The sequence below is a fragment of the Cladophialophora bantiana genome (genome assembly GCF_000835475.1).
Source record: "Cladophialophora bantiana CBS 173.52 unplaced genomic scaffold supercont1.1, whole genome shotgun sequence".
Classification (NCBI taxonomy): domain Eukaryota; kingdom Fungi; phylum Ascomycota; class Eurotiomycetes; order Chaetothyriales; family Herpotrichiellaceae; genus Cladophialophora; species Cladophialophora bantiana.
In genome coordinates, this window is record NW_015971575.1 from 2234484 (window position 1) to 2256152 (window position 21669).

The 21669-nt window shown below is 49.9% G+C and overlaps 8 protein-coding genes across 8 annotated transcripts; 3 read left to right on the forward strand and 5 right to left on the reverse strand.

Annotated features, from left to right (window-relative positions):
- Window positions 1-187: 187 nt before the first annotated feature.
- On the reverse strand, window positions 188-1996 carry Z519_00819 (uncharacterized protein; the record flags this gene model as incomplete). Its single annotated transcript, XM_016758576.1, has 3 exons — window positions 188-379; window positions 498-1478; window positions 1532-1996. 3 exons carry the CDS (start codon window positions 1994-1996, stop codon window positions 188-190), a joined length of 1638 nt encoding a protein of 545 aa, XP_016625825.1.
- Window positions 1997-2590: 594 nt separating this feature from the next.
- On the reverse strand, window positions 2591-4870 carry Z519_00820 (uncharacterized protein; the record flags this gene model as incomplete). Its single annotated transcript, XM_016758577.1, has 6 exons — window positions 2591-3007; window positions 3104-3192; window positions 3259-3535; window positions 3634-3951; window positions 4020-4471; window positions 4531-4870. The coding sequence occupies 6 exons, from the start codon at window positions 4868-4870 to the stop codon at window positions 2591-2593; spliced, it is 1893 nt and encodes a 630-aa protein (XP_016625826.1).
- A 565-nt stretch (window positions 4871-5435) lies between these two features.
- On the reverse strand, window positions 5436-6422 carry Z519_00821 (uncharacterized protein; the record flags this gene model as incomplete). The annotated part of the gene is made up of 3 exons (XM_016758578.1): window positions 5436-5958; window positions 6023-6243; window positions 6285-6422. 3 exons carry the CDS (start codon window positions 6420-6422, stop codon window positions 5436-5438), a joined length of 882 nt encoding a protein of 293 aa, XP_016625827.1.
- Window positions 6423-9248: 2826 nt separating this feature from the next.
- On the forward strand, window positions 9249-14471 carry Z519_00822 (uncharacterized protein; the record flags this gene model as incomplete). Its single annotated transcript, XM_016758579.1, has 11 exons — window positions 9249-9497; window positions 9556-9725; window positions 9773-9879; window positions 9931-10170; window positions 10232-10578; window positions 10637-11314; window positions 11392-11471; window positions 11826-12250; window positions 13102-13577; window positions 13630-13702; window positions 13756-14471. 11 exons carry the CDS (start codon window positions 9249-9251, stop codon window positions 14469-14471), a joined length of 3561 nt encoding a protein of 1186 aa, XP_016625828.1.
- A 1528-nt stretch (window positions 14472-15999) lies between these two features.
- Window positions 16000-16434, forward strand: Z519_00823 (uncharacterized protein; the record flags this gene model as incomplete). Its single annotated transcript, XM_016758580.1, has 1 exon — window positions 16000-16434. The coding sequence occupies one exon, from the start codon at window positions 16000-16002 to the stop codon at window positions 16432-16434; it is 435 nt and encodes a 144-aa protein (XP_016625829.1).
- A 638-nt stretch (window positions 16435-17072) lies between these two features.
- Z519_00824 (uncharacterized protein) lies at window positions 17073-17608 on the reverse strand (the record flags this gene model as incomplete). The annotated part of the gene is made up of 2 exons (XM_016758581.1): window positions 17073-17354; window positions 17456-17608. 2 exons carry the CDS (start codon window positions 17606-17608, stop codon window positions 17073-17075), a joined length of 435 nt encoding a protein of 144 aa, XP_016625830.1.
- A 493-nt stretch (window positions 17609-18101) lies between these two features.
- On the reverse strand, window positions 18102-18599 carry Z519_00825 (uncharacterized protein; the record flags this gene model as incomplete). The annotated part of the gene is made up of 2 exons (XM_016758582.1): window positions 18102-18396; window positions 18454-18599. 2 exons carry the CDS (start codon window positions 18597-18599, stop codon window positions 18102-18104), a joined length of 441 nt encoding a protein of 146 aa, XP_016625831.1.
- Window positions 18600-19457: 858 nt separating this feature from the next.
- Window positions 19458-21006, forward strand: Z519_00826 (uncharacterized protein; the record flags this gene model as incomplete). Its single annotated transcript, XM_016758583.1, has 7 exons — window positions 19458-19561; window positions 19617-19843; window positions 19896-20170; window positions 20228-20284; window positions 20338-20539; window positions 20594-20847; window positions 20902-21006. 7 exons carry the CDS (start codon window positions 19458-19460, stop codon window positions 21004-21006), a joined length of 1224 nt encoding a protein of 407 aa, XP_016625832.1.
- Between the last annotated feature and the right edge of the window lie 663 nt (window positions 21007-21669).

Sequence of the window (21669 nt, forward strand, 5' to 3'; positions counted from 1 at the left end):
GCCTTCGTAGGAGGACACCACCAGCACCCGTCCTCTTGACACCTAGCAAAGTCTCTGGGCCGGAGTTGACCATTACACCCGTCTCTCGCGCGCATCTCCGATATAGACAGACGAGTGATTCATGACTTGCTTCGGCACTAGCCGTTCAATTTATATAGCGTCTTCGAAGTACACACGAGACTACCACTCAGGGGACGTTCTGCAAAGTCAGCTTGGTCTCTCCATCGTAGACCCTCAACTCCTCGCGAGCCTGCTTAGCGGCATCCAGCACGAGGGCAGCGTGCTTCTCGGAGCGCGGAATGAAGCGTGCTTTGAACGGCTCGGGCCGCATATTTTCGCTCTCTGTGTAAGCGAAGATGTCGAGCTTCACTGGATTTCCCTATATCGGAGCAATCTCGTGTTAGTTGGGGCCCGTCTCAAACAGGGCGGAATAGGTGATGGGGATGGGGCTGTATTTGCCATTGTGGCCACTGCATTGGGTATTCAGCCCTTCTTACCTGCTCGTCCAAGCCTGGTCGAATATCAAAGGCCCACAGCATCCTAGCGATAGTGATGAATAGCCCCTGCTCGGCAAGCGGCTGTCCGCTACACTGACGCCGACCCCATCCGAAAGCGTTGTGTCCCTTTTTCGACGGATGGGGGCGTTCGAGACCGTTGAAGAAGCGCTCCGGTCGAAAGACATCGGGCTCGGGGTAGTCGTTGGGGTTACGATGGATGCCCCATAGGTTTCCGGTAATGGCCGTGTCCTTGGGAATGAAATATCCCCGGTACTCATCGTCCTGAATCGGGCTGTGCGGGATTCCGCCCAAGATGGTCACAGAGCGCCAGCGGAGGACCTCCGAAACTAATGCTGCGATGTAAGGGAGCGAAGCTTCGTCGGACCACTCGGGCATGCGGTTGTCGCCGACTACCCTGTCGATCTCTTCCTGTGCCTTTTTCTGGGCCTCTGGGAATACGCACACAGCTAAGACGAATGATAAGGTGGAACTTGTGGTAGTGTCGACGCCTCCACCGATCAAGTTGGCCGTCAGACAGGCAATTTCTTCCTGCGATAGATTATTCTCGTCATGCTGTTTCAACAAGAGGGTCGAGAAGTTTTCTTCCTTCGCCTCTGCACCTTCCATAGCCAGAGCATAGAAGTATCGCTGGAAATGCTTCGTGTTAGAAAGAATCAATGAAGGAAGCTTGTAGAGCCACCCGGGGAGCTTGGCAAGGACGGGGATTGTCTCCATAAGGTAGAGGCCTGGAATGACATAGTTGACGCCCTCCATAAAGCCCAGAGCGCACAAGGCGACGTGGTCATTCATGCGATCGATCCTCCTACCCCACCCTATGATAGAAACAGTCGAGCAGGAGTATCTCTCGATCGACATAACCATGTCGTCCGGCCTCTCCATGAGATCCCGGAGTAGGACTTTGGACTCGTTGCCCTGAAACGTCCGATGCGCTCTCACAGCTTGGGACCCCACCACGTTGTGCTGGACCATAATAAGTAGTGAGTAACTTCTGACATAGATAACCATGGACTTACCGTCAAACGTCGGTGAAGGCGCCAGCGGTCCCCATATATCTGACAGACCTGGTTTTCCTTTGTCTGGTTCATCATGTCACCCATGACGACGAAATGTGGGCGTGAAGAATATATCGCCGCTCGTTTCTCGAGGAGATCAGAGATCGTCCAGGCATCGTTGCAGACAATGATGGGACGACGCCCGTTCCAAAGTGTGACCATCGGACTGTTGTATCGGTGTGACATCTTCTCAAACTCCAGCCAAGGCCGGGACTTTGGAATGTCGTACCAGTTGCCAATGACTGGAAGAGGGAAGGGCCCCGGAGGCATCTTCCTCCGGAGACGTAGGATATAGACATAGTCTGCCAGGACCCATAGCAACGGTGCACCAAGTGTTAGAATCAAGAAAAGGAGCGCCAGATGCGTTGTGTTCCTCAGGTTCTGGAAGAGGTCGAGCAAGTTTCTTGGTTCGCCAAGAATACCCATAGTGGTACGACTGGGAATAAGTGGTTTGTGTATGAGCCGAGAGTTTAGTTTGAGCGGGGAGCAGCTCTACCGGAGAATGTCCGTGAAGCATTTTCAATGGGGGATATATTCAGTCTTTATACGCCAAAATTCCCCATTTCTCCCCGCAGTGAACATTTCGCAACTCCCGCCAAGTCCGAGGTATGGAACTGCAGAACCAATCCAGGTTGGTTCGGGCACATCGCACGAACTTACTTGAGACAGCAGCATCGCTATGTGTTCATGTCAATACCAAAGGTCATCTATTGCCTTGTCTTCAGCTTCCTGATATTTCCCCATCTCCCTGGGGGTAGTCTAGCTCCTGGTGTCTCCCTACCTATCACTGGACGGAATTGGTGCCCCACATAATGTTACTAGCCTCTTTATTGATCTCCTGGGTTATCATGTGGGGCCTTTGCTTTCTCTCTCCGTTCCTACTAGCATCTCTCAAATCGGAGCGGAAGTCTTCCAATTGTAATCCGTACTATTTGCAATCTGTGAGGTGTACAATACTGTGGTAGTCTCCATCACAGTCATGAGAGCTGTAATTGGCTTGAGCGCTAGTTCTGTAGGCTACTATGCAAACCTCGTGGGTTCTGATACTAAGAACCCGACATGGTTGACTTTTGTCGCGGCCACACTATCACCGCACCTCGATTCGATATCTCTGCCTAAAGTCTTAAGGGCATGTCCCACCAATGTCGCTGTGTTGGTTGTGTCTTTGATTCTCTTACCAACGTCTGCGTCTTCGGACCCCGAATGCAAGGCGCCACCGTCATTGTTCATCCCATACGGCTGCATCCGCTGAATCTCGAAGCCTCGTCCGCGTAGTCTCTTTGGCCACACTCCGCTCTTCCCAGGTGCGAGGATGCCATTGGGATCCAGGCTGTCCTTGAGCTGTTCGTTGAACTTGAGCGAGGCACCGTTATTCCAATTGTAGACGCTCGCAATTTGGTCCATGAAACACAGGTGTGTCCTGTATTCACCGTAGCCCTGAACAGAGTCTCAGTCATCGCTTAAGGCCTTGAAGTGCGGATTATTAGAACGGTGGGGCGGTATGCTCGAGGCCACGGAAATATTTGGGCTTACCTCGGCAGCTGTATCGTCAATCAGGAGCTCAATGCACCGATGTGCCCGTCGACGGGAATCAGGGTCGGACTTGTCAAAAGTTAAGCACACTGTGGCTTCTTCGTCAGCCAAATTCAAGCGGTTAAGGCCTTCCAAGGGTGGGAAGACAAACGAACCGATATGATGAAGTTCGCGCCAACCGACGACAAAGGTGCCGAGATAGTCGAACCCGAACTCCTCGAACCTCTTTTTGACCATCTGGTACTGCTTGTTGCCATCTGTGCCTGTTGCGGGTGAGATTGGCGAAAATCCCAGCAATGACCCCGGCTTGCAGGTCCAGTCCAGCCATCCCAGCTCGTAAGTGTTGGGTATGCCCTTCAGGGTTTCCTCCCGCATGTGAAGAACTGTCTTCTGAGCGCCTTTTTTCAAAGGTTCTGGAAACATATAACTTGCCTGTAGAGAGGATTATCAGATATAAAACATGGTTAATGGAGCCTAGCAGGAATAGGCACTGGTAGACCCGCCATATGGAGGCAATCAACGGGACTCACTCCAGGAATTTGCATAAAAGTATTCTTCAGCACTTCCCACTGTAGATCACGCATTGGCTTAGGCCCATACATGGCTCCATAAATGTTCCACCGACCAACCCCTATCTTCCTGGCGATTTCGTTAATCTCCACATCCGTCAGAACGTCTTTTGAATCTGTGTAGTGAGACTTCTGGGCAAGGACAGCAGCATCGAGGAGAGTCGACCTGATTGTTGGCGCATTCTGAATGACCATACCAATCCGGAGAACACGGATGGCTTCGACAACTGCCGGAAGATCGGTGTCATTCTGGAAAGAGAACAGGTAAGATTGGTAGCCCTAAATAGAATGGTTAGCCCTGGTGTATCGAAAAGAGTTTTTGTTACGGGCCAGAGGAGAGGTCTTACACCGGGGTCCGGCATGAGCCAAAATCCCATCTTGGTGACAATACCATAGTTGGATTGTGTGAAGATGCCATCAGGATAGGGGCCAAAGCCGTACTGGAAAGTCTGCCAGGTATTGTTGCCCGGCAGCGCACCCATGCCCGTGCGCATTACTTCACCGTTAGGCAAGACGACTTCCATACCACAATGCATCGAAAAATGCTCTCCGTAGGGCGTGTAGCCGGCACCTCGATCGAGAGCGTTTCCGACGACCGAGCCGCCACCAAGGTCGGGGTTGTCGATCCAAAGGTGCTTGAATCCATTCTTCTGCAGGTAATCGTAGAGGGCGAAGTATGAAACGCCGGGCTCTAGGAGGCAGGTGCAGTCTCGGTCACTGACCTCCAGCACTTTGTTCATGCGGGCACCCATATCAAGAACGATGCTACCGCGAAGACGTGGTGCTGAGCCTCCATAACCTATAGTTGTTAAGCTGTGGTTAGCAGATTCAAGTACGTGTGGCAGATGTAGTACTTACCAAGGTTTCGACCCATTGAAACCGGCCATAGTGGTGTCAGGTATTTGTTGGCCAGTTTGACAATGGCACAGACATCCTCGGTGGAGCCTGGCCGTATCACTGCGCTGGCAAGAAAGACGTCTTTCTCCAACACGTAGAACATGTCATGTTCTTTAGGAAGGTTGTAGTAATGTGCATCTTCATCAAGCTTCATAGTCTCCTTGGAGCAGACCTCAACATTCTCCGGCCCAACCACCAGACTAATGTTCTTCAAGGCCTCTCTGAGGACACTCGCAGAGACGTCTGGCGGGGTTATCAAGTCGGCATCGTTGAGCGAGTCAAGCAAAGAAATGGAGGTCATCGCTGGGTAAAGGGACTGATTGTCCACGTAGAAAAGTGCGCTGTGTATCCAAAGGGACGATTGAGCCAGATGCAGAAGTGTGTGTAGAAAGAATACAGATGAAACACACGGCGCCCTTCATATGTGGCATGCCAGATATCTATTTCTTGAGGATGCTCGAGAGCACTGTAAGCGACGTAGCATGGAATAGCTCCCCGTGGGGAACACGAATGGTCAGCATCAGTTAGCCTCGCCCCAGGGGGGAAGCCCCGCGCACATTTGCCGCCCACATAGGGTTATTCAGAAAATGGTAAGATAATTGGGACGTTTGCAATGAACAAGCTCTCCAGCAAGGGAAGTACAAAAGTTCGACCGTCGCACCTCTTAATCGGTTAGATGTGTGGAGGTTTTGGTACTAAGTGTATGTGGATACACTGCACGAATAATGTTCCCGGCACGTGCCGAAGTCTCCACCTGCCCCACACGATTTGGTTGCAGAGAATGAGAGTCCCAAGGCCGAGGTTGCCCGTCGACGGGGAAGTTGGAAAATAGATGGAGCGGTTATCCTGAAAACATTACCGGTCATCTACGTCCGTGCTGATGGTTTTTGCTCTTTTCCTTTTCGCTTCAGCTTTCCAGGGTCTTCATCATTTTTGGTTAGAAGGGGTGGAAGCAGATCCAGATCGTTGTTACGCGCATTCACAAGCTGGGTGATCGATCGACGAGCCTCAAGTAGTTGTACAAGTTCTGCTAGCGTAGTTAGATGGATGGTGCATTTGGTGAGAGCCTGGGAACTCTCACCTAATACAGAAGCTCTAATTTGCCAAAACGAGCCAATCGCCCCAAGGACAAGCTTCAACATCTCGAGATATATGGGCCTGCTCTCGTCTGGACTTGCTGCAAACTCGCAAGCCGTCTTCGCATTGATTGCGCCGGGACCAAGAAGGGTTGTAGTGACCAAAGGATAGGTTTGAGCAATGGAACTGGGGTCCCATTCCCGAATAACGTGGCAGATTAGCTTCTCATCTTCCAAAGCTGATGTTTCCAGGAACACGTCCAAGTGTTCTGGGAATTTCCGATGACATAGTAGTCGAAGTGAAGCACGACTTCTATCGTCTCGAGTTAGCATTCCAGGACCTCGAATCTGTCAGAGTTTCTCGAGAAAGGACGTACGAATGGAGGATTAAATGAGTACATACGATCCAATTATTGACTGCAAAATTGGATTCGTCAAAGCTGAGACAGTTCGCGGAGAGATGAAATCTCTGCGGAAGGATCAGAGAGAAGCAAGCAATGGCGGACTGGAAGTCGCATATTGTCTGCGCGGTTGTATGCCGTCTGTGGATTATGTCGTGAGCGAACGCCCTCAGGAAAGAGGTATAAGAAACCAAGCCCTGTCACCGTCGTTAGGTGAATCCTTGAGTGTCTTCCATACGTGAATTGGGTCTGGTATGACCGCGACCGATGCAGCTGGTGTGTCAGAGAACCAGGCTTCGTCAGATACCGGTAGCAGCACATTGATGTGGGTTTTGTCGATCGTATGTGGCCGCTTGAGGATGGTGCCCGAGAACATGTCGAGCTCCCAGGCCAACCACCAAGCTCGTCGAAGTTCTTCTTTCTTGCTCCATTTTTCTGTTGGTGTCTATTGCACTGTGGTTTTCGAATCTAGAATTTCATGGTCGATATTGTTCAGTCCAAGGTCATACGCCAAGCGGCAGGAGACACCAGTGAGATTACCGCAACGTCCAATGGAACCACAAACTTGATAATACTAGCCCAGAAGAATCAATTCTTGCAGCAATGACAGGTTTGCTTGGATTGCCGCGTCTAGCTTCATGACGTCCTGAAACAATTGCGTCGCCTGCTTTAGAAAGATTCTGCTCTTCCCTTCGGAGGTAAATGGGCGAAATACGAAGACGCGGAAACCGGGCTGCCAGAGCGCAGATGGTGTCTAGGATCAAGCAATCTTCTAAGGAGAGACTCTGAAATTTGTCAGTGTCCTGGCCGTGTACGGTATACCTGGCGTAAAATCGCGGCTTGTGAAAAAGAGGCAGCCAGCCAGCCACGTGCTTGAAAAAAGCATCGACAGAAAGTCTCGGTTTTGGATAAATTGAGGACATTACATCACCCACATCTCATCCATGACCACAGCAGGGAATGGCATGGAATACCTGGTTGACCTTGCATTTCCTTGGCTCATTGAGTTTGTACCGGATGCGAGAAAAGAGCCAAACTGAAAATTGTAATCCATCTCTAATGATCCAGTGGAGCCTTGTCCGCCAAAGAGTCATATCTGGCATCTCTCCTAGATTTCCGTGTAGGGCTTCTGGACTCTGAGTATTCGAGAAGCCGTCCGTAAGCCAGGACCTTAAGGTTGGGTCAAAAACATCTGCGAAGAATCGCGTTTCAGTCTGTTCGGACAGGAGACCAGGACTCAGGTCATTCGTACAAAGAAGTCCATTTTCTATGTTGTTCGTTGTCATTTTTCCGACGTGGTCAGGAGAGAAGCCAGGTGTTGGAAGGACCTGGGGAGACTGGAAGTTGGTGTTTGAAAGGCTGTCCTGCTTCGAAATAGAGCATTTTCCAGCATGGTAGGATCCAGCAGTTCGAGCATGCGGTCTGGAACAACGGGCATTAGGCTTGCCGCTCTCTTGTTTTGAACAATTCAATAAACTCACAAGCCTTCCTCTCCTCCTGATTCCAGAAGCCGCCGAGGGGACGCGTTCAATTGCCAGGGACGAGTTGCTGGCCGTCTCGTCTTCGGATAGTAACAGTCTTGTCCAGTCCGAACTCACAAGGAGCATCTTCGGGTTCGTTTATCACCTGCCTATGGCTATTCGTGCGCTCACGAATAGGGGTCTACAGCGCCCACATACATTTGATTTTCTTCCTTCGCAAGCATTAGATATAGTGCAGCACGCTTCATGACAGGGGATCGTATCTGTTACATTCTTCGCATGCTCGAGCTTGTCCGCCTCTCTTCGGCATTTCTTCTACCGTGACTTCGTAGGTTGATTTCGCACCGTTGTTGTCGTTGTTGTCGTGGCTCGACACGTCTGAGGCCTCCCCCGGGAATATATCGTCCATAGGGGCATCCGTGATGGAGAGAACCTAGAACAAGGAACTTGGAGAACTTTCACCGTTGAAGCCCTGCGTCAGATTTGCGGGTAGATTGTAATTTTTCATCCAGATGGGGTAGAGCACGGTGCACCGCTGAGGGCCTCACCAGCCTACGCGGATGGTTTTAGGTGAAGGTGGGGGTGGCGCTCTTGGCACCAGGCTGCTTAATCACTAGGCGGGTTCCCCCTAATTATCCCCAGCCCAGCCCCCCGTAGCCCCAGTTACTTAGGCATGAACTCACGGTTTGTCCGGGGCTGGGAATTTCGTTTTAATAATCATTTAGGCTCCGATGGCAGTAAGTCTGGATTTCATTCTGGAGGAGACACTGCAACGCATCATCCCAGCAGGAAACTTTCGCCGACATATATCGATTACATAGCAACGTTGATCGGCACCGATAGAAGGCACTGTTCTGGGATCGGGTGCAGCAGCTTTTCACGATCAACTGCCAGTTAACCAAACGGCAATGAGTTGTGCTCCGTGCTACTGGGTAGTCGGAAAAATCTAAGACCGCTTCCTGTCAATGGGAGAGTAGAGCTCGAGGATCTCATGGGATAAAAGCTCGGATAATGGGAAGAATTACGGAATGCTAGAAAACTTGCCTCAGGAGGCGGCTCGGTATTGAGCGAGAAAGCCGTCGTCATGCAAGGCTGAGGCGGACTGCAACCGGGAATCATCGATACCAAGGCAACAGGGCGTTGTCGTATGCAACCCTGCCAATCAGCTCGAGCCAGAAATTAGCCCAGGGCGGCATACGATGCGGGGAAGATTTCTCAGCACGGCATTCAGAAGGCCGGATATCCATACGAGGATGCTCAAGCAGGTAAGCGCCAGAGTCGATTCAGAGAATATCACAGGTTAGCATCAGTATCCAGCACCTCCAAACGCCTCCAGAGCGGTATGTGATGTACATCCAGCTGATTCTCGACAATGTCTGTGGTTTCGGATCCGACTATGAAGCATGGCACAGATAACGGAACCTGGAGCTGTCTCTCGTGAGAGCCCTGCGAACTCCGCCGGGAGTCGCTCACTCCGGTTTCTGCTCAAGCAGTAATTTGGTTACCAACAGTCCAAATAGGCTCTCCCGTGTATGGAGCCCTGAGACTCCGCCGGCAGTCGCCCAGTCCGAGCTTCTACTCGAAAGACATTTTAGTGATGAACAGTTCAAATAGGCCCTTGAGGCCTCAGAAAATCGATCCATACTTTCAGTAAGCCAAGGCCACCACTTGCTTGTTTGGCGCGCCCTTTTCGACCAAGTCCCTTCATCGCAGACTTCAAGATGCCAATCGATAAATCGTGGCCAGGTTACAAGAAAGGTACCATTCCTGACGATGGATTCGAATGGATATGGCAAGAAGCTATCCCCGCGGATGAGCCAGACAGACCTGTGAAAGTGGTTACCATCCCCTTTGGATACGAGAAGCGCGTGCTGCCTCGAGGATGGCAGAAAACGCCCGAGAACATGCCATTGGAGCTTGAGATAATTTTTGAGAAAGATATTGAGATCGTCATGCGGGACGGAGTCAAAGTAAGATTTGAGGCAGTAATGTCCATGGGCGACGAACTGTTTGCTAACGTGGTGCTAGATATACGCCGACATCTATCGGCCTGCTGATACGGGCGGAAAGAAAATTCCAATTATTATGCCGTACTCACCATATGGCAAAGGAGGCGGTGGCGCGAACCTGATGGATGTGGTGCCCTATCGAGTGGGGGTCCCAAAGAGTCGTCAAAGCGGTCTGGAGAAGTTTGAAGGGTTCGTGGCTTCTCAGCCCCGACAGAGTTTGCGCTTACCGATCAAAGTCCTGATCCTAACGAATGGTGCCGCCGAGGCTACGCCATCCTCGACCCAAATGCCCGAGGATCGTTCGATAGCGAAGGGAATTTACATTATTTTGGCCGCAAGGAGGGTAAGTCGAATTCAAGTCGCTCGTACCAATTTTCTCAGAATTTCTCCCTAGGTGAGGACTGTTACGACATTATTGAATTTGCCGCGAAATACGACTGGTGTAATGGATCCGTTGGCATGGCTGGCAACTCCTGGCTCGGTATCGTGCAATATTGGGCTGCCATGGAGCAACCGCCTCATCTCAAAGCCATTGCTCCATGGGAAGGTCTCAGCGACGTATATCGCGATTTGTGCCGTCGGGGAGGAATTCCATGGGCACCTTTCTTAAAATGGGTGCTCATGGGTATCCCAGGTAAGTAATTTTTTTGTACAAGTTTGTCCCTCGTTCCGATTACTTAGTCCCGTCATCATAGGTCGTGGTCTTCAAGAGGCTGTCACGGAAATGGCCGAAGCTCACGAGTTTTATGATGCGTATTGGGAATCAAAAAGGGTTGATTTCAGTAAAATCAAAATCCCGTCTTATATCCTCGGATCATACTCGACGATGCTGCACACAATAGGCTCGGTCAGAGCATGGAGGGATACTGACACAGATAAGAAATGGTTGCGCTTCCATCCTCATCAAGAATGGTACGAAGACTATCACTATCGCTCCATTGACGATTTGGATCGCTTCTTCACGAGATATCTGAAAGGTGAAGAAAATGGGTGGGAGAATACGCCCAAAGTTCGCGTTTCAATGTATCGATTTGGTGAAAAGGTACTGCTAATCTGTGTGGACCATCGACAGCCACTAGATCGCTAATGTCGCCGCCTAGTACTCTCTATACGACCAAGTCGAAACGGACTATCCGATCCCTCGCACCAAGTACACAAAGCTATACCTCACATCGAATCAGACTCTGCAAAACTCACCTGGTACAGAGGAAGCGGTTCATTCTTACGATTCCACTAGCGGCGATATGGTAACATACGACTACATATTCCCAGAGCGAACAACGCTCGCCGGGTTTTCGAAACTCAAAGTTTTCGTTTCTTGTCAAGAGCACAACGATCTCGACATTTACGTCATGTTGCGGAAGCTGTCAATTGATGGGGAGCTGATGGAACAGTCGAATGTGCCCCTCCACGAGCTCCCCGTGAAATCCGTCAAAGAAGTTGCCAATGTGAACCCAACAAAGTATCTCGGTCCGACTGGCATCCTCCGGGCTTCTCACAGAGAGCTCGATTCGCAACAGTCAACGGAATACTGGCCAGTCCACCCGCATTTGCGTGCCGACTACGTCGAGCCTGGAGATGTTGTCGAGATGAATATCGGCATCTGGCCGATGGGTATCATCTACGAGAAGGGCGAGGGACTGCGGCTGCAGATATCCGGAAAGACAATGGTGCTCCCTGAATGGGACAACCCCCACGTCAAGCGCATGGAACCGCAGTTTAACAAAGGACACCACAGGGTGCACCTAGGCGGAAAGTATGCAGAGAGCTTCTTGTTGGTGCCGAAGCTGTAGACTCCTGGAATCTGAGATAGCGACTTCCTCCAAAAACTCAGCACATGCGGTTGGTGGAATAGTTCTCCAAATCATTTGAGAATCCATTTGAGCCAGCAATGATAACGCCGGCTGCAACCGTACAATACCTCAGCGGCATTCGGTAGGGAGCGAGTTCATGCCCTGGACTAGATACCCGCCAAATGGATTGCGTTCTCCGTCTTAAATCGGATAGACGCCAGCCACTGGTAGGATTGGTCTGTGTACTCGAGATTAATGCCAGCCGGAGACACAAGAGCTAAGACTAGCGAATCGCTTCCCATATATATCAACCCCAAATTCCACTCTGCGCGAGCTTCTTGGACCATGGTCTGGCGCATTGGTACTCGAGCGGCGAAGCAGTAATCTTTTTTTGCGTTTCCTCGGCTCCATTTGGGGATTCACGTCTGTGAGGTAAAGTGGCTATTGTCACAGGCCAGCACATTCCTCCGTCCTCACTCACTTTTATGGCTTGAAGGCCTAATTGGTTATCAGGAGGTGCTTCCGGGTTTGGAGCAGCCACAGCTAAAAGATTTGCCGAAGCTGGAGCCAAAGTCGTCATATCTGACATCAATCCTGATGACGGAGCACGCATTGCTGAGAGCTCTCCCTCAATAAAATTCTTCCAAGGCGATGTCACCAAGGCGGAAGATTGGCAAAGGCTTCTTGGTTTCATCCTCAAGGAGTTTGGAAAGGTGTCGATCCTTGTCAATAACGCCGGCACCACATATCGGAACAAACCCACACTTGAAGTTACCGAGCAGGAGTTTGACCGCGTTGCTAGCGTCAATTTGAACTCTATTTTTCAGGCCATACGCATTATTGTGTCGCATCTGATCGAAAGGGGCAGTCTTCAAGGTCACAAAGGGTCTTGCAGCAGAATTTGCCCCTCAAGACATCCGAGTCAATGGAATCTGTCCTCTTTTATCCGGCAGCGGTCTCTTTTCTTCATTCGCCGGCGTTGAAAAGACGCCAGGGACAAGGAGCAGGTTCATGGCGAATGTTCCGATGGGAAGGCTCACGGATGTGTTTGACGTGGCCAACGCAGCGCTGTGCTTGCAAGCGACGAGTTGAGCTTTGTGACTAGAACCAATCTGGAGGTCGGCGGGGGGAGGCGCTATTGGCTAAATGAGCAGCACAGTCTAGCTATACCTGTGGAGCTAGCGAGCTAGGTAGCTATTAATATGCAGCAGTTCGAGATAACCTCAAAATTGGACATAGGTAGTCGGTAAACATGCTAGGGCGCTGGTGACAAGGACTAGAGGGATTCCACTAGTCAGACTAGTCTAGAACGGGACTAGTCCCGACTACATTTGCGCGACATCCTCGACGCGATCTCATCATCGAGATTCACCCTGCAACATTCTTCTCATGCATGATTGCGGAAGGATTCCTCCTGTTGAAGGGCATTTGAAATCAAGTGGACTTTGTCACATCGTCACGCTTGTCTGAGGTAAGATGCTTTTTGCGGTTTGGATCGCGGCCTTGTGAATTCCGAATCCCGAGGCGACGCTTGACTCCCAGCATGCCCACGCGCTGAGGCAAGATTGCGGGTCTTCTACCCAAATCGACGACCTGTTGGACGGAGCGTATTCTTGGTTCCCAGATTGGTGCCAGAACCCCCACAATAAGATCAGTCGCTATTGTATAATTCAATGCCCCGCTGGAGGATGTTATCATTGAGGTGAAAGTGCATGACGACGATTTCCTCTGAGTTTAATTATAATCCTTTCCAACATGGAGTCATTGAGCAGGGAATTTAGTCACTCAGCAACAGGCAATGTCGCCAATCACTCCATACAAGATCGATATACCAGACGAGAAGATCCAACGTCTTAAACAACAGATCGCGCTTGCCGACTTCCCCGATGAACTTCCAGACGTCGAACCTTGGAGTCGGGGAATGCCTTTGGCTGATCTAAAGCGACTCGCTGCTTATTGGAAAAATGGCTTTGACTGGCGTAAGCAAGAAGCAAAATTGAACGAACTCCCCCAATTCATGACACAGATCGATATTGATGGCTTTGGCACCTACAATATTCACTTTGTGCATCAACCAAGTCCGATGAAGGATGCTATCCCGCTTCTTTTCTGTCATGGATGGCCGGGAAGTTTCGCCGAGATCACGAAGATCCTCCCGATGCTGATAAGTGGAGGGAATGATTCGCCATCATTTCACGTTGTTGTTCCCAGTATGGTCGACTACGGGTTTTCGTCCGGAGCAAAAAAGGTTGATGCTTAACCAGTCTACCTCAATATTTTTGCGCTCACACGTCGACTAGGCCAATTTTCAATTCGAGCAGCACGCCGAGGTGGCACATAAACTCATGGTAAAACTAGGGTACAAAGAATACGGTGAGCTGGTCCGCGATCTGCGCGCCTACGGCAATTGACATTATGCATGATAGTTGCCCAGGGAGGGGATCTGGGCTACTTTGTGGTCCGCTTTCTAGCAATGCTGTATCCAGAGTCATGTAAGGCACAGCACATCAACATGTGTCATCCTCCCGAGATCAGCGCTGCTTCCCATCCTGTTCTATGGGCCCAGTTCGAGGCGACTCCTCTTACCGAGCACGAAAAAGCTGGGATTGCTCGTTCCCGTTGGTTCCGCGAAGAGGGATTTGGGTACAATCTTCTTCAGAGCACGAGGCCTCAGACTGCTGGCTACGCGATCACCGCGAGCCCAGTGGCTCTCCTAGCCTGGATCTATGAAAAGCTTCATGACTGGGCCGATGACTACCCTTGGACCGATGACGAAGCGCTCACCTGGATCAGTATCTACTACTTTTCTACCGCAGGAGCTGCGGCCTCACAGCGAATCTATTATGAGAAAACTCATCGTACGCCAAGAAATGGGTTTCCCCTCAAAGACGCTCATCTCGAAGTCCAGCGATACATTGATGTGCCTCTTGGATATTCACGATTCCCGAAAGAGATCGTTCTGCTACCTAATATATGGGTAAAAGCGATGGGACCCCTAGTGTTCCTCGCTGAACACAAAAAAGGTGGCCATTTCGCCGCCTGGGAGCTGCCAGAGGTTTTGGTTCAGGACTTGCGGACTATGTTTGGGAAGGGCGGCGGAGCCTATGGTGTGGTTCCTGGAAAATCAGGCTACGACCAGTAGAAGGAGGATTTTTCCCGCCTCTACGACCGAGGATTGAATCGAGCCTGTTTGTTTTCCTCCATTTGTCTTTACACAAATTTCTACTATGTACTGTCAGGAATCCTTTTCTGCCCAGCACACCGCACACATCCACATATCCCCACCCCTTCAGTCCCCTACTCTGGCTTATAATCCGGCTTCTGTCTCCTCCAGCCCGGTATACGCTCCCAATCCTGGACCGTGCCTAGAGGTCAAACGAGGTCGTCAAATGGACTATTCCCAAAGACAGGGAGGTAAGATTCCAACTCTCGCTCTTTGATGTACATTTTTTCCGTTGCGGCGCGGTACGGATCGTAGTATTTCTTCGGCATTTGCACCTAGCGGGGAAAGAAGTTTCAACACTTGAACACGCCGGCCCCTCCCTGTTATAAAGAGGCGCAGAAAATGAACATGGTCACGTCCATTCACGAACCAATCTCTGTCGCAAGCCCACTCCTCGACGATCCTTATCGTTCCGTGGTGGTCTGGGTCCCAGAACGTGTCCACGTACAGACACTGCGGCTCGGCGGTGACGGCCTCGAAAGTCGTACGGAGATGCTTGAGGAACTCCTCAGCGTCCGAGTCCGCAATGTAAAAGGTGACATGGAACACGAGCCGTTTCTGCGAGGTCGGGCGCTGAATGCCCGGGAGCCATATCTTCTCTCTCTCTTTCTCTTTGCTGGTTGGAGTAGAATGCGACCGTCGGGAAATATATACCTTTTTGCAGGAAGATGAACTGTGAACAGCGTCTAGGAAGTATCTCTGTCAATGCCTCCTGAAAAAGGAAAAAAAAACAATTCGGTTACGGGCCGATATGGTCAGAGACCCTCCAGGAAAATGTAGCTGAAATATCATTCATATCCAAGATATACTTCTCAAGATTTGTCATTTATCCACTCAGCATTGGGTCATAAGTCGCAATCGTTCCTGCATATAATGCTGCAGCTATGCTCAGTGCTCAAGTGGGTCTGCGAACGGTGTTTCGAAACCCGTTTTACCTCTTCGGTGTCTGGAACCCCCAGGAGATATACATGAAATCACCAATAATGGGTAGGACGATATAGCAGTCATTGAGACGCTAAATCCGCCTCACAACGACGACATCCGATGCCTCGTTTTTTTCTGTTCCTTATATGCCTGTCAGCTCCAGCCGTAGAAGGTCCTTCTTTAAGATCTCCTTTTTCCTCGTTTTCATTTCTTCCACATCCCAATTGGCCCATAGCAGACGACCCTTCAGGAATTCTGCCTCAGGACTTGCAAGCCAAACAGCGAAATGAGCAGGTAGGTTGACTAATTTTGTCCCTCTCCGTTAGCCTCTGCCCTTCACCATGCAGCGGTTTGGTGTAGAAGACCTACCAGAATCCACAGAAACCGCAGTGTGTCCTATTTTTGCCGACATGGCGGTGGCAATCGGACCCGGGTGTAAATTGACGATGCGGACAGTGGGAAGTTCTTCCTGTATGATGTCCATATCTGTCTTTGATGCCGAGTAGCCACGGTGTCTGTTACAATGGCCCTGCCTCACACCGTAGTGCGCCAAAATGCTCTAGAGATTGATCAAGACGGCGCCGGGTTTAGAATGCCGCAGAAACTCGAGCGCGACCAGGCAGCTGCCTTTGACATTGATCTCAAAGCATTTGAATCACTTGTCGATGTCGATATCCAGAACGGGTTTGTTGACGTTTTGATGGCCAGCGTTGTTGACCAAGATGTCTATTTTGCCAACGACTGCTTCAATTGTATTAAAGGCTTCTCGGACCGCGGTAGTATCTGTTATGCCTCGAACAAATGGGTGTATTTTTCACGCTCCCACCTCCTCAAGCTCGGCCTTCAGTCTGAGCAGTCCTGTCTGATTGAGGTCAATTACGACCAAGTCTTTCGTGCCCGCCTGAACAAATGCCCGACATATGGCCGATCCAATCCCACTAGCCGGCCCTGTGATTAGAACGACCTTTCTAGCTGTTGAAAGCTCCAGTCGCGACGGCGAGAAGGCTGGATAAGGCGCATGATGGTACTGGGCTGTAAATTCTGCGAGAACAGGGTCTACCATTTCGATGTACAGCAACTATCCACTCCGGAGCATCAACGCTCACGGAATCTCAAATTGAGTTGGTGGCTTGAGTGGTAGCATCATTACCTTCATCACTGCTATGATGAATATGCTCACATCTTGACGATTCCCTGCATGGTGCATCCGGCAAAAAAACCGGCCTTTACAAACAGCGGCACTTCAGTTTCGGCTTCTGTTACCCCAATCAATTTGATTCGTCGAACTAATGATCACGGCAATAAAAACACAGACTTCCAAGGCCGTGTGTGCTTCAGCTTTTGAGTAATGAGCCTGCTGACAAACACGGTTTTCCCCGCCCCATTGCATTGCCATGAGTGCTAAGCGAGCATCGAACGGGGGACGGGGGTTGTGACTGCCTGGTTTACCGCATCCCTGGCTACAGGCGCTATCGACGAACCCGAGAATCTATGGAATGACAGGAAAGCTCGAACCTGAGTTGTACTCGTATGCATGTACAAGTTGATATGTTTATACTTGTAGGCGTCTCTGCATCCATTCGGCTCTTCCACCCATCAAGGAGCATGTTGCCGTGCCTCACTGTCTGGTACAATCTTGCCACCACGGACGTAAACCTCCTCCCACCCAATGGTCCAAGCCATACCTTTAACATCGAAAAAATTCTCCTCGTCAGGTCTAACCCTCTGTATAAAAAAGGGGTCGTCTCGGGACTTTTTGATCCCGTCAATGTCTTTGACAATGAATTCGGCCACACCATCGTACGGCGTAACGTCAAGAGCCTTGAGCTCTGGCCATGCGTCCATCGTGGCTTCCTGGACAGTCGATGAGGTGTGATACTGTCATTAAAACGAAACCTGTGTCAGCTACAGGGAGCCAATGCTTTGTCCAAAACCACGCCTCAGCGCAAGAATAGACTAGAGAAGAAGTATTTGCCAACCTGGGTATATTTCAGGATCCCGTATTTTTCCACCAGCGGCCTAACCAAGGGTCCGTGGACATGCGACCAGTAATGGTTGAATTGTTCTTCGGTCAAGCCTGGTTTCCTTTTGAGATACATGGACACTCGCAGGACCTTTGTTTTGGTGGCCATGACTTAATCTCAGAATGCTGCAAATCTGACAAGAAGATTACTTCGTTCTTCAACGAACAAAGAAGAGGAAAAAGTCTGAGAAAGCCGGAAATCTTTTATGGGCATGTGTTCTGTAAAAGATGGGCCCCGGCGAGGCTGCCTTCACCAGCCCAATGCAACGGGCTTTCCGTGTCTGAAAACTGTTAGCATCTTAGAAAAGTCTCATTAGTGGATGGTGATTATGATTTCAAATGGCTTCATATGGACCGTTGGAAGGTCAGTAAAAATCTGAAGCGGCGTGGTGAATACCGATAGTTCCCGAGCTGCGACTTGCCTAGCATTTGCGGGGAACTTCTTGCTAATGTTGTGAAAGGAGACAGATGGCAATCTGCCTGTGATGTCCTAGCACCTAGGCGGGTGAGGAGTCTCGGAGCGAAACGTTCCTTACAACACACAGTAGGTGAGCTCGTCGTAGAGTTATTGACTAATGCCCTATAGCAGAATATAGGACCGCTTACTCTGCCTGATCTGCAGCTTCCTTGATCCTTCTATATGCAGCTTTCACCTCCTTCGTCTCGCCGAATGCTTGGAACCATTTTTTAATAAAGGGGTGCTTGTCCAGAGTCAACCCTGCAAACCCGTGCAAATGTATCCATGGCTCATAGTGGCAATCGACAGAGGTGTAACCTCCAGGGATAATCGCCTCACCATTGCTCTTTTTAAGCTGTCCTTCCAGTATGTCATAGCAACGCAATGTCTGCGCTTGGTACCTTTCTAGTGCATCGTCATTCTTGATCTTATTGTGGAACCTTTGGAGGCTGTGTCAGTACGGCTGTGAAGCGTGCAAGGGCGAGCCAAAACCTCACCTGAACCAATTGCACTGGCCACTCATCGGAGCCAAGGTGGTTAACAAGAGGTATTCCCATTTCTCTAGATCCACCTGATCCTGCTCAGTATTGCCCCTGGGGCCGATCTTGTTGTCTTTGTCGTAAATGCGACGGATATAGTTCATGACGGCTCCAGACTCCCAGGAGACGACTCCTGTGTTTGGATCCTCCAGGGCAGGGACGCGGCCGTTTCGTTAATTTCCGTGAATGCTGTGCCCTTGACGCCCTTCTTTGGATCATCGCCGCCTTCCCACAAGCGAATTTCATACGGTACTTGAAGGAATTCCAAGGCAATGGCGATCTTGATGGGATTAGGGCCATTGTGATGAGCGTGAAGAAAGTAGAGGCTTCAAATTCGAACTCATGTTGTTGTTCCGAGGTGCGAGTATCAACCCTGTTGTCGAAACTACTGAAATTGCTTACTGACGTTCTGGTATGTGAAAACAGACATCTAGATGTTGTCACAGGTTGATTTCAAATGCAACATTCGCAATTGACAGAAGAACGAAGTCAACAAGTCCGATCGCCAAGAAGCGGCAGAGCAGTGCCCAGTCAATGCTCAGTCGGTGCTCAGGAATAGAGCGACCGCTTAGATAACTGGCATGTCTCCTGACAAGCATTGTCCGCGAGCCATCTGTGATTGATTCTGTATGTTACACAGAGCTTTGCTGAAGAATACGCGAACCCCGGAGTACATTCACCCAAATATAATGAGTAATCAGACATAATCAAACCAGAGCGCTATTGCTGAAAAGTCAATCAAACGGTCTTTGAGAATGCCGTCTAAGACTTTCAAGCCTCCGGGTATTGGCAAAACCTACATCTCCCCACCCGTACGAAGGCCAAAGCCAGTTCCGGCGACATTGAGAAGAAAATATAAAGCTGAGATTGAATTAATCTCTATGCCCACCTTTCGAGGCCTAGTAAAAGCTTTCTAAATTGGAGACAAAGTAAATCACCTGTGGACGTTGCATAAAAGAAAAATGGAGCGACTTGTCACTCCTATCGATCACTTGAAGAAGCCTCTGGAGATAGGCCCACTGAAACTTCGGAATCGATTTGGCATGTCCTCGATTTCTCGAAATAGGTAGACTTGTTACTATGATTCTATCTGAGGCCGATTCCAAGCTCATACTTGTCAGATCGGACGGTACTTATCCCAACGACCTGAACGGGGAATACTTCTACCAGCGAGCTTTAGGGGGCGCCGGCTTCATTTGTGCAGGAGGCGCCCTCATTGAGCCGCAGGGGACACCAATGCGAGAAACCCCTCAAATTAACACGCATGAACACATGCTCGCTTGGAAAAAGGTCGTCGACAAGGTGCACACTGTGCCTGGATCGGTTTTCTTCTGTCAACTCTGGCATTGTATGCCCAAACGCAGCATGACTGAATCATATGTCGATATTGACTTCTGAAGGTGGTCGAATGACGTACAAAGACGCCAAAATCCAAAGGGACTACGGTAAACCTACCGTCGCGCCCAGCGCGGTTCAGGCTCGCATGGGAATTGCACCAGATAACGACGGAGTATACGACTTGGAGCCAGGGCTTGACAAGGGATATTCTGTGCCAACAGCCATTGAGGATCCGAAAACAGTGGTAGAACAGTTTCGTCGATCCGCTATCTTCGCCAAAGCAGCTGGATTTGATGGGGTTGAGTTACATGGGGCAAACGGATATCTTGTGGCACAGGTTTGCTTCCATGTATTCTCGACGTGGTGAACGCTCTTCACTGACTTGACCATGCAGTTCCTTGATGATTGTGCCAATATTCGAACAGACGCATATGGCGGTTCGGTTGAAAACGTAAGTCCCGATATCTCCTAAGGGTAAAACCAGAGCGGAACTTAAATCACAAGCGAGCAAGGTTCTGTCTAGAATGTATCGATGCTTTGATCGACGTGTGGGGACCACATCGCGTCGGCATCAAGTTGTCTCCGGCTGTTGGTCGAGGTGATCTGGGTATGTTTCCAGTGGAAAGACAGATTGAACAATTCACCTATCTTGTCAAGGAGCTCGACAAGCGTCCCTTGGCATACATCAACCTGGTCAGATATCTTGGTGCGTCTAACGCTCATCCGGGCAACTCAAAAGCGACTGCCTAACTAGCGACAGAGTGGATGGACTTGGAAGTCGACGGCAAGATGCGCGGCCCTGTGCATCCCGTGTGGGCGACTTATCGCCATCTGATCAAGAACGCAAAAGTGTTCTTAAACGGCGCCATCTCTTTGGTTGAAGCTGAAGAGCTTCTGAAGGATAATACGGGGGATGTTATTGTCTTCGGTCGCCCATGGCTCGTCAATCCAGACTTTGCGAACGCCGCGATGGTGGGAAAAGAAAAGGAAATCTTGTTCGACTATAACTTTGACGTAAGTTCTCTTTCCCATCATCAATGTATGGGAAATTCCTGATCGTGGACAAAGTACTTTGCGCAGTACCCACCTGGAAACCAGGCTAAAGGATACATCGATTACCCTTTCATAACCTCGAACTACAGAGCTCCGCAGTTGGCAGCAGGAAAGTTGTAAAGTGAAGCAGTTGTCAGATTGTGGCAATGACGGTTAAAAGTGCAAAATCTGCTAAACCGCAGTTTCCATGCCAGTCGGCTGAAGTCCAATTGAAATACAGGTTGAGGCTACTTCTGCCCTTTTTCTTTCTTTTTCTTATATTCTCAAGTCCCTCCTTCGTTAAGCCATTTCACGTGGAAAACCGGTCTACGTCTGTGTAGCAGCCAAGGTTTGAAATAATATCATGTACGTATGTCTGTCGAGTTTTGAGTTAATATGAGGTCACTATTCTTTTCGCCTCTGAACATACTACTGTCTGCCGCACACATTGCCTTGAGAAGGAAGCACCATACGCACACCTATTCTGCATCATTTGGAGACAAGATATAACCTACCTCGTCACGCTGTGACTGGCAATGCCGTCATTAATAATGGTCTCGAGCCGTGTCTGCATTAAATTTCCGGTGTCTCGAAGCGCGTGCTGAATGAGTAGGCATGGTGATTGAAATAATTTGCCGAAGTGACGAATGAGGACGGAGCCTCAGAGTCCCTTATAATAAGGGAGACGGGATACTTGAACACCGTTCCTTCCCATGGTATATTTCGAGTATAAATAGTCCACCCCTTAGACCCTCGGTTAGAAAGCCAGTGTATGAACTCAAGCATTAAAAAATCGAAAACCCA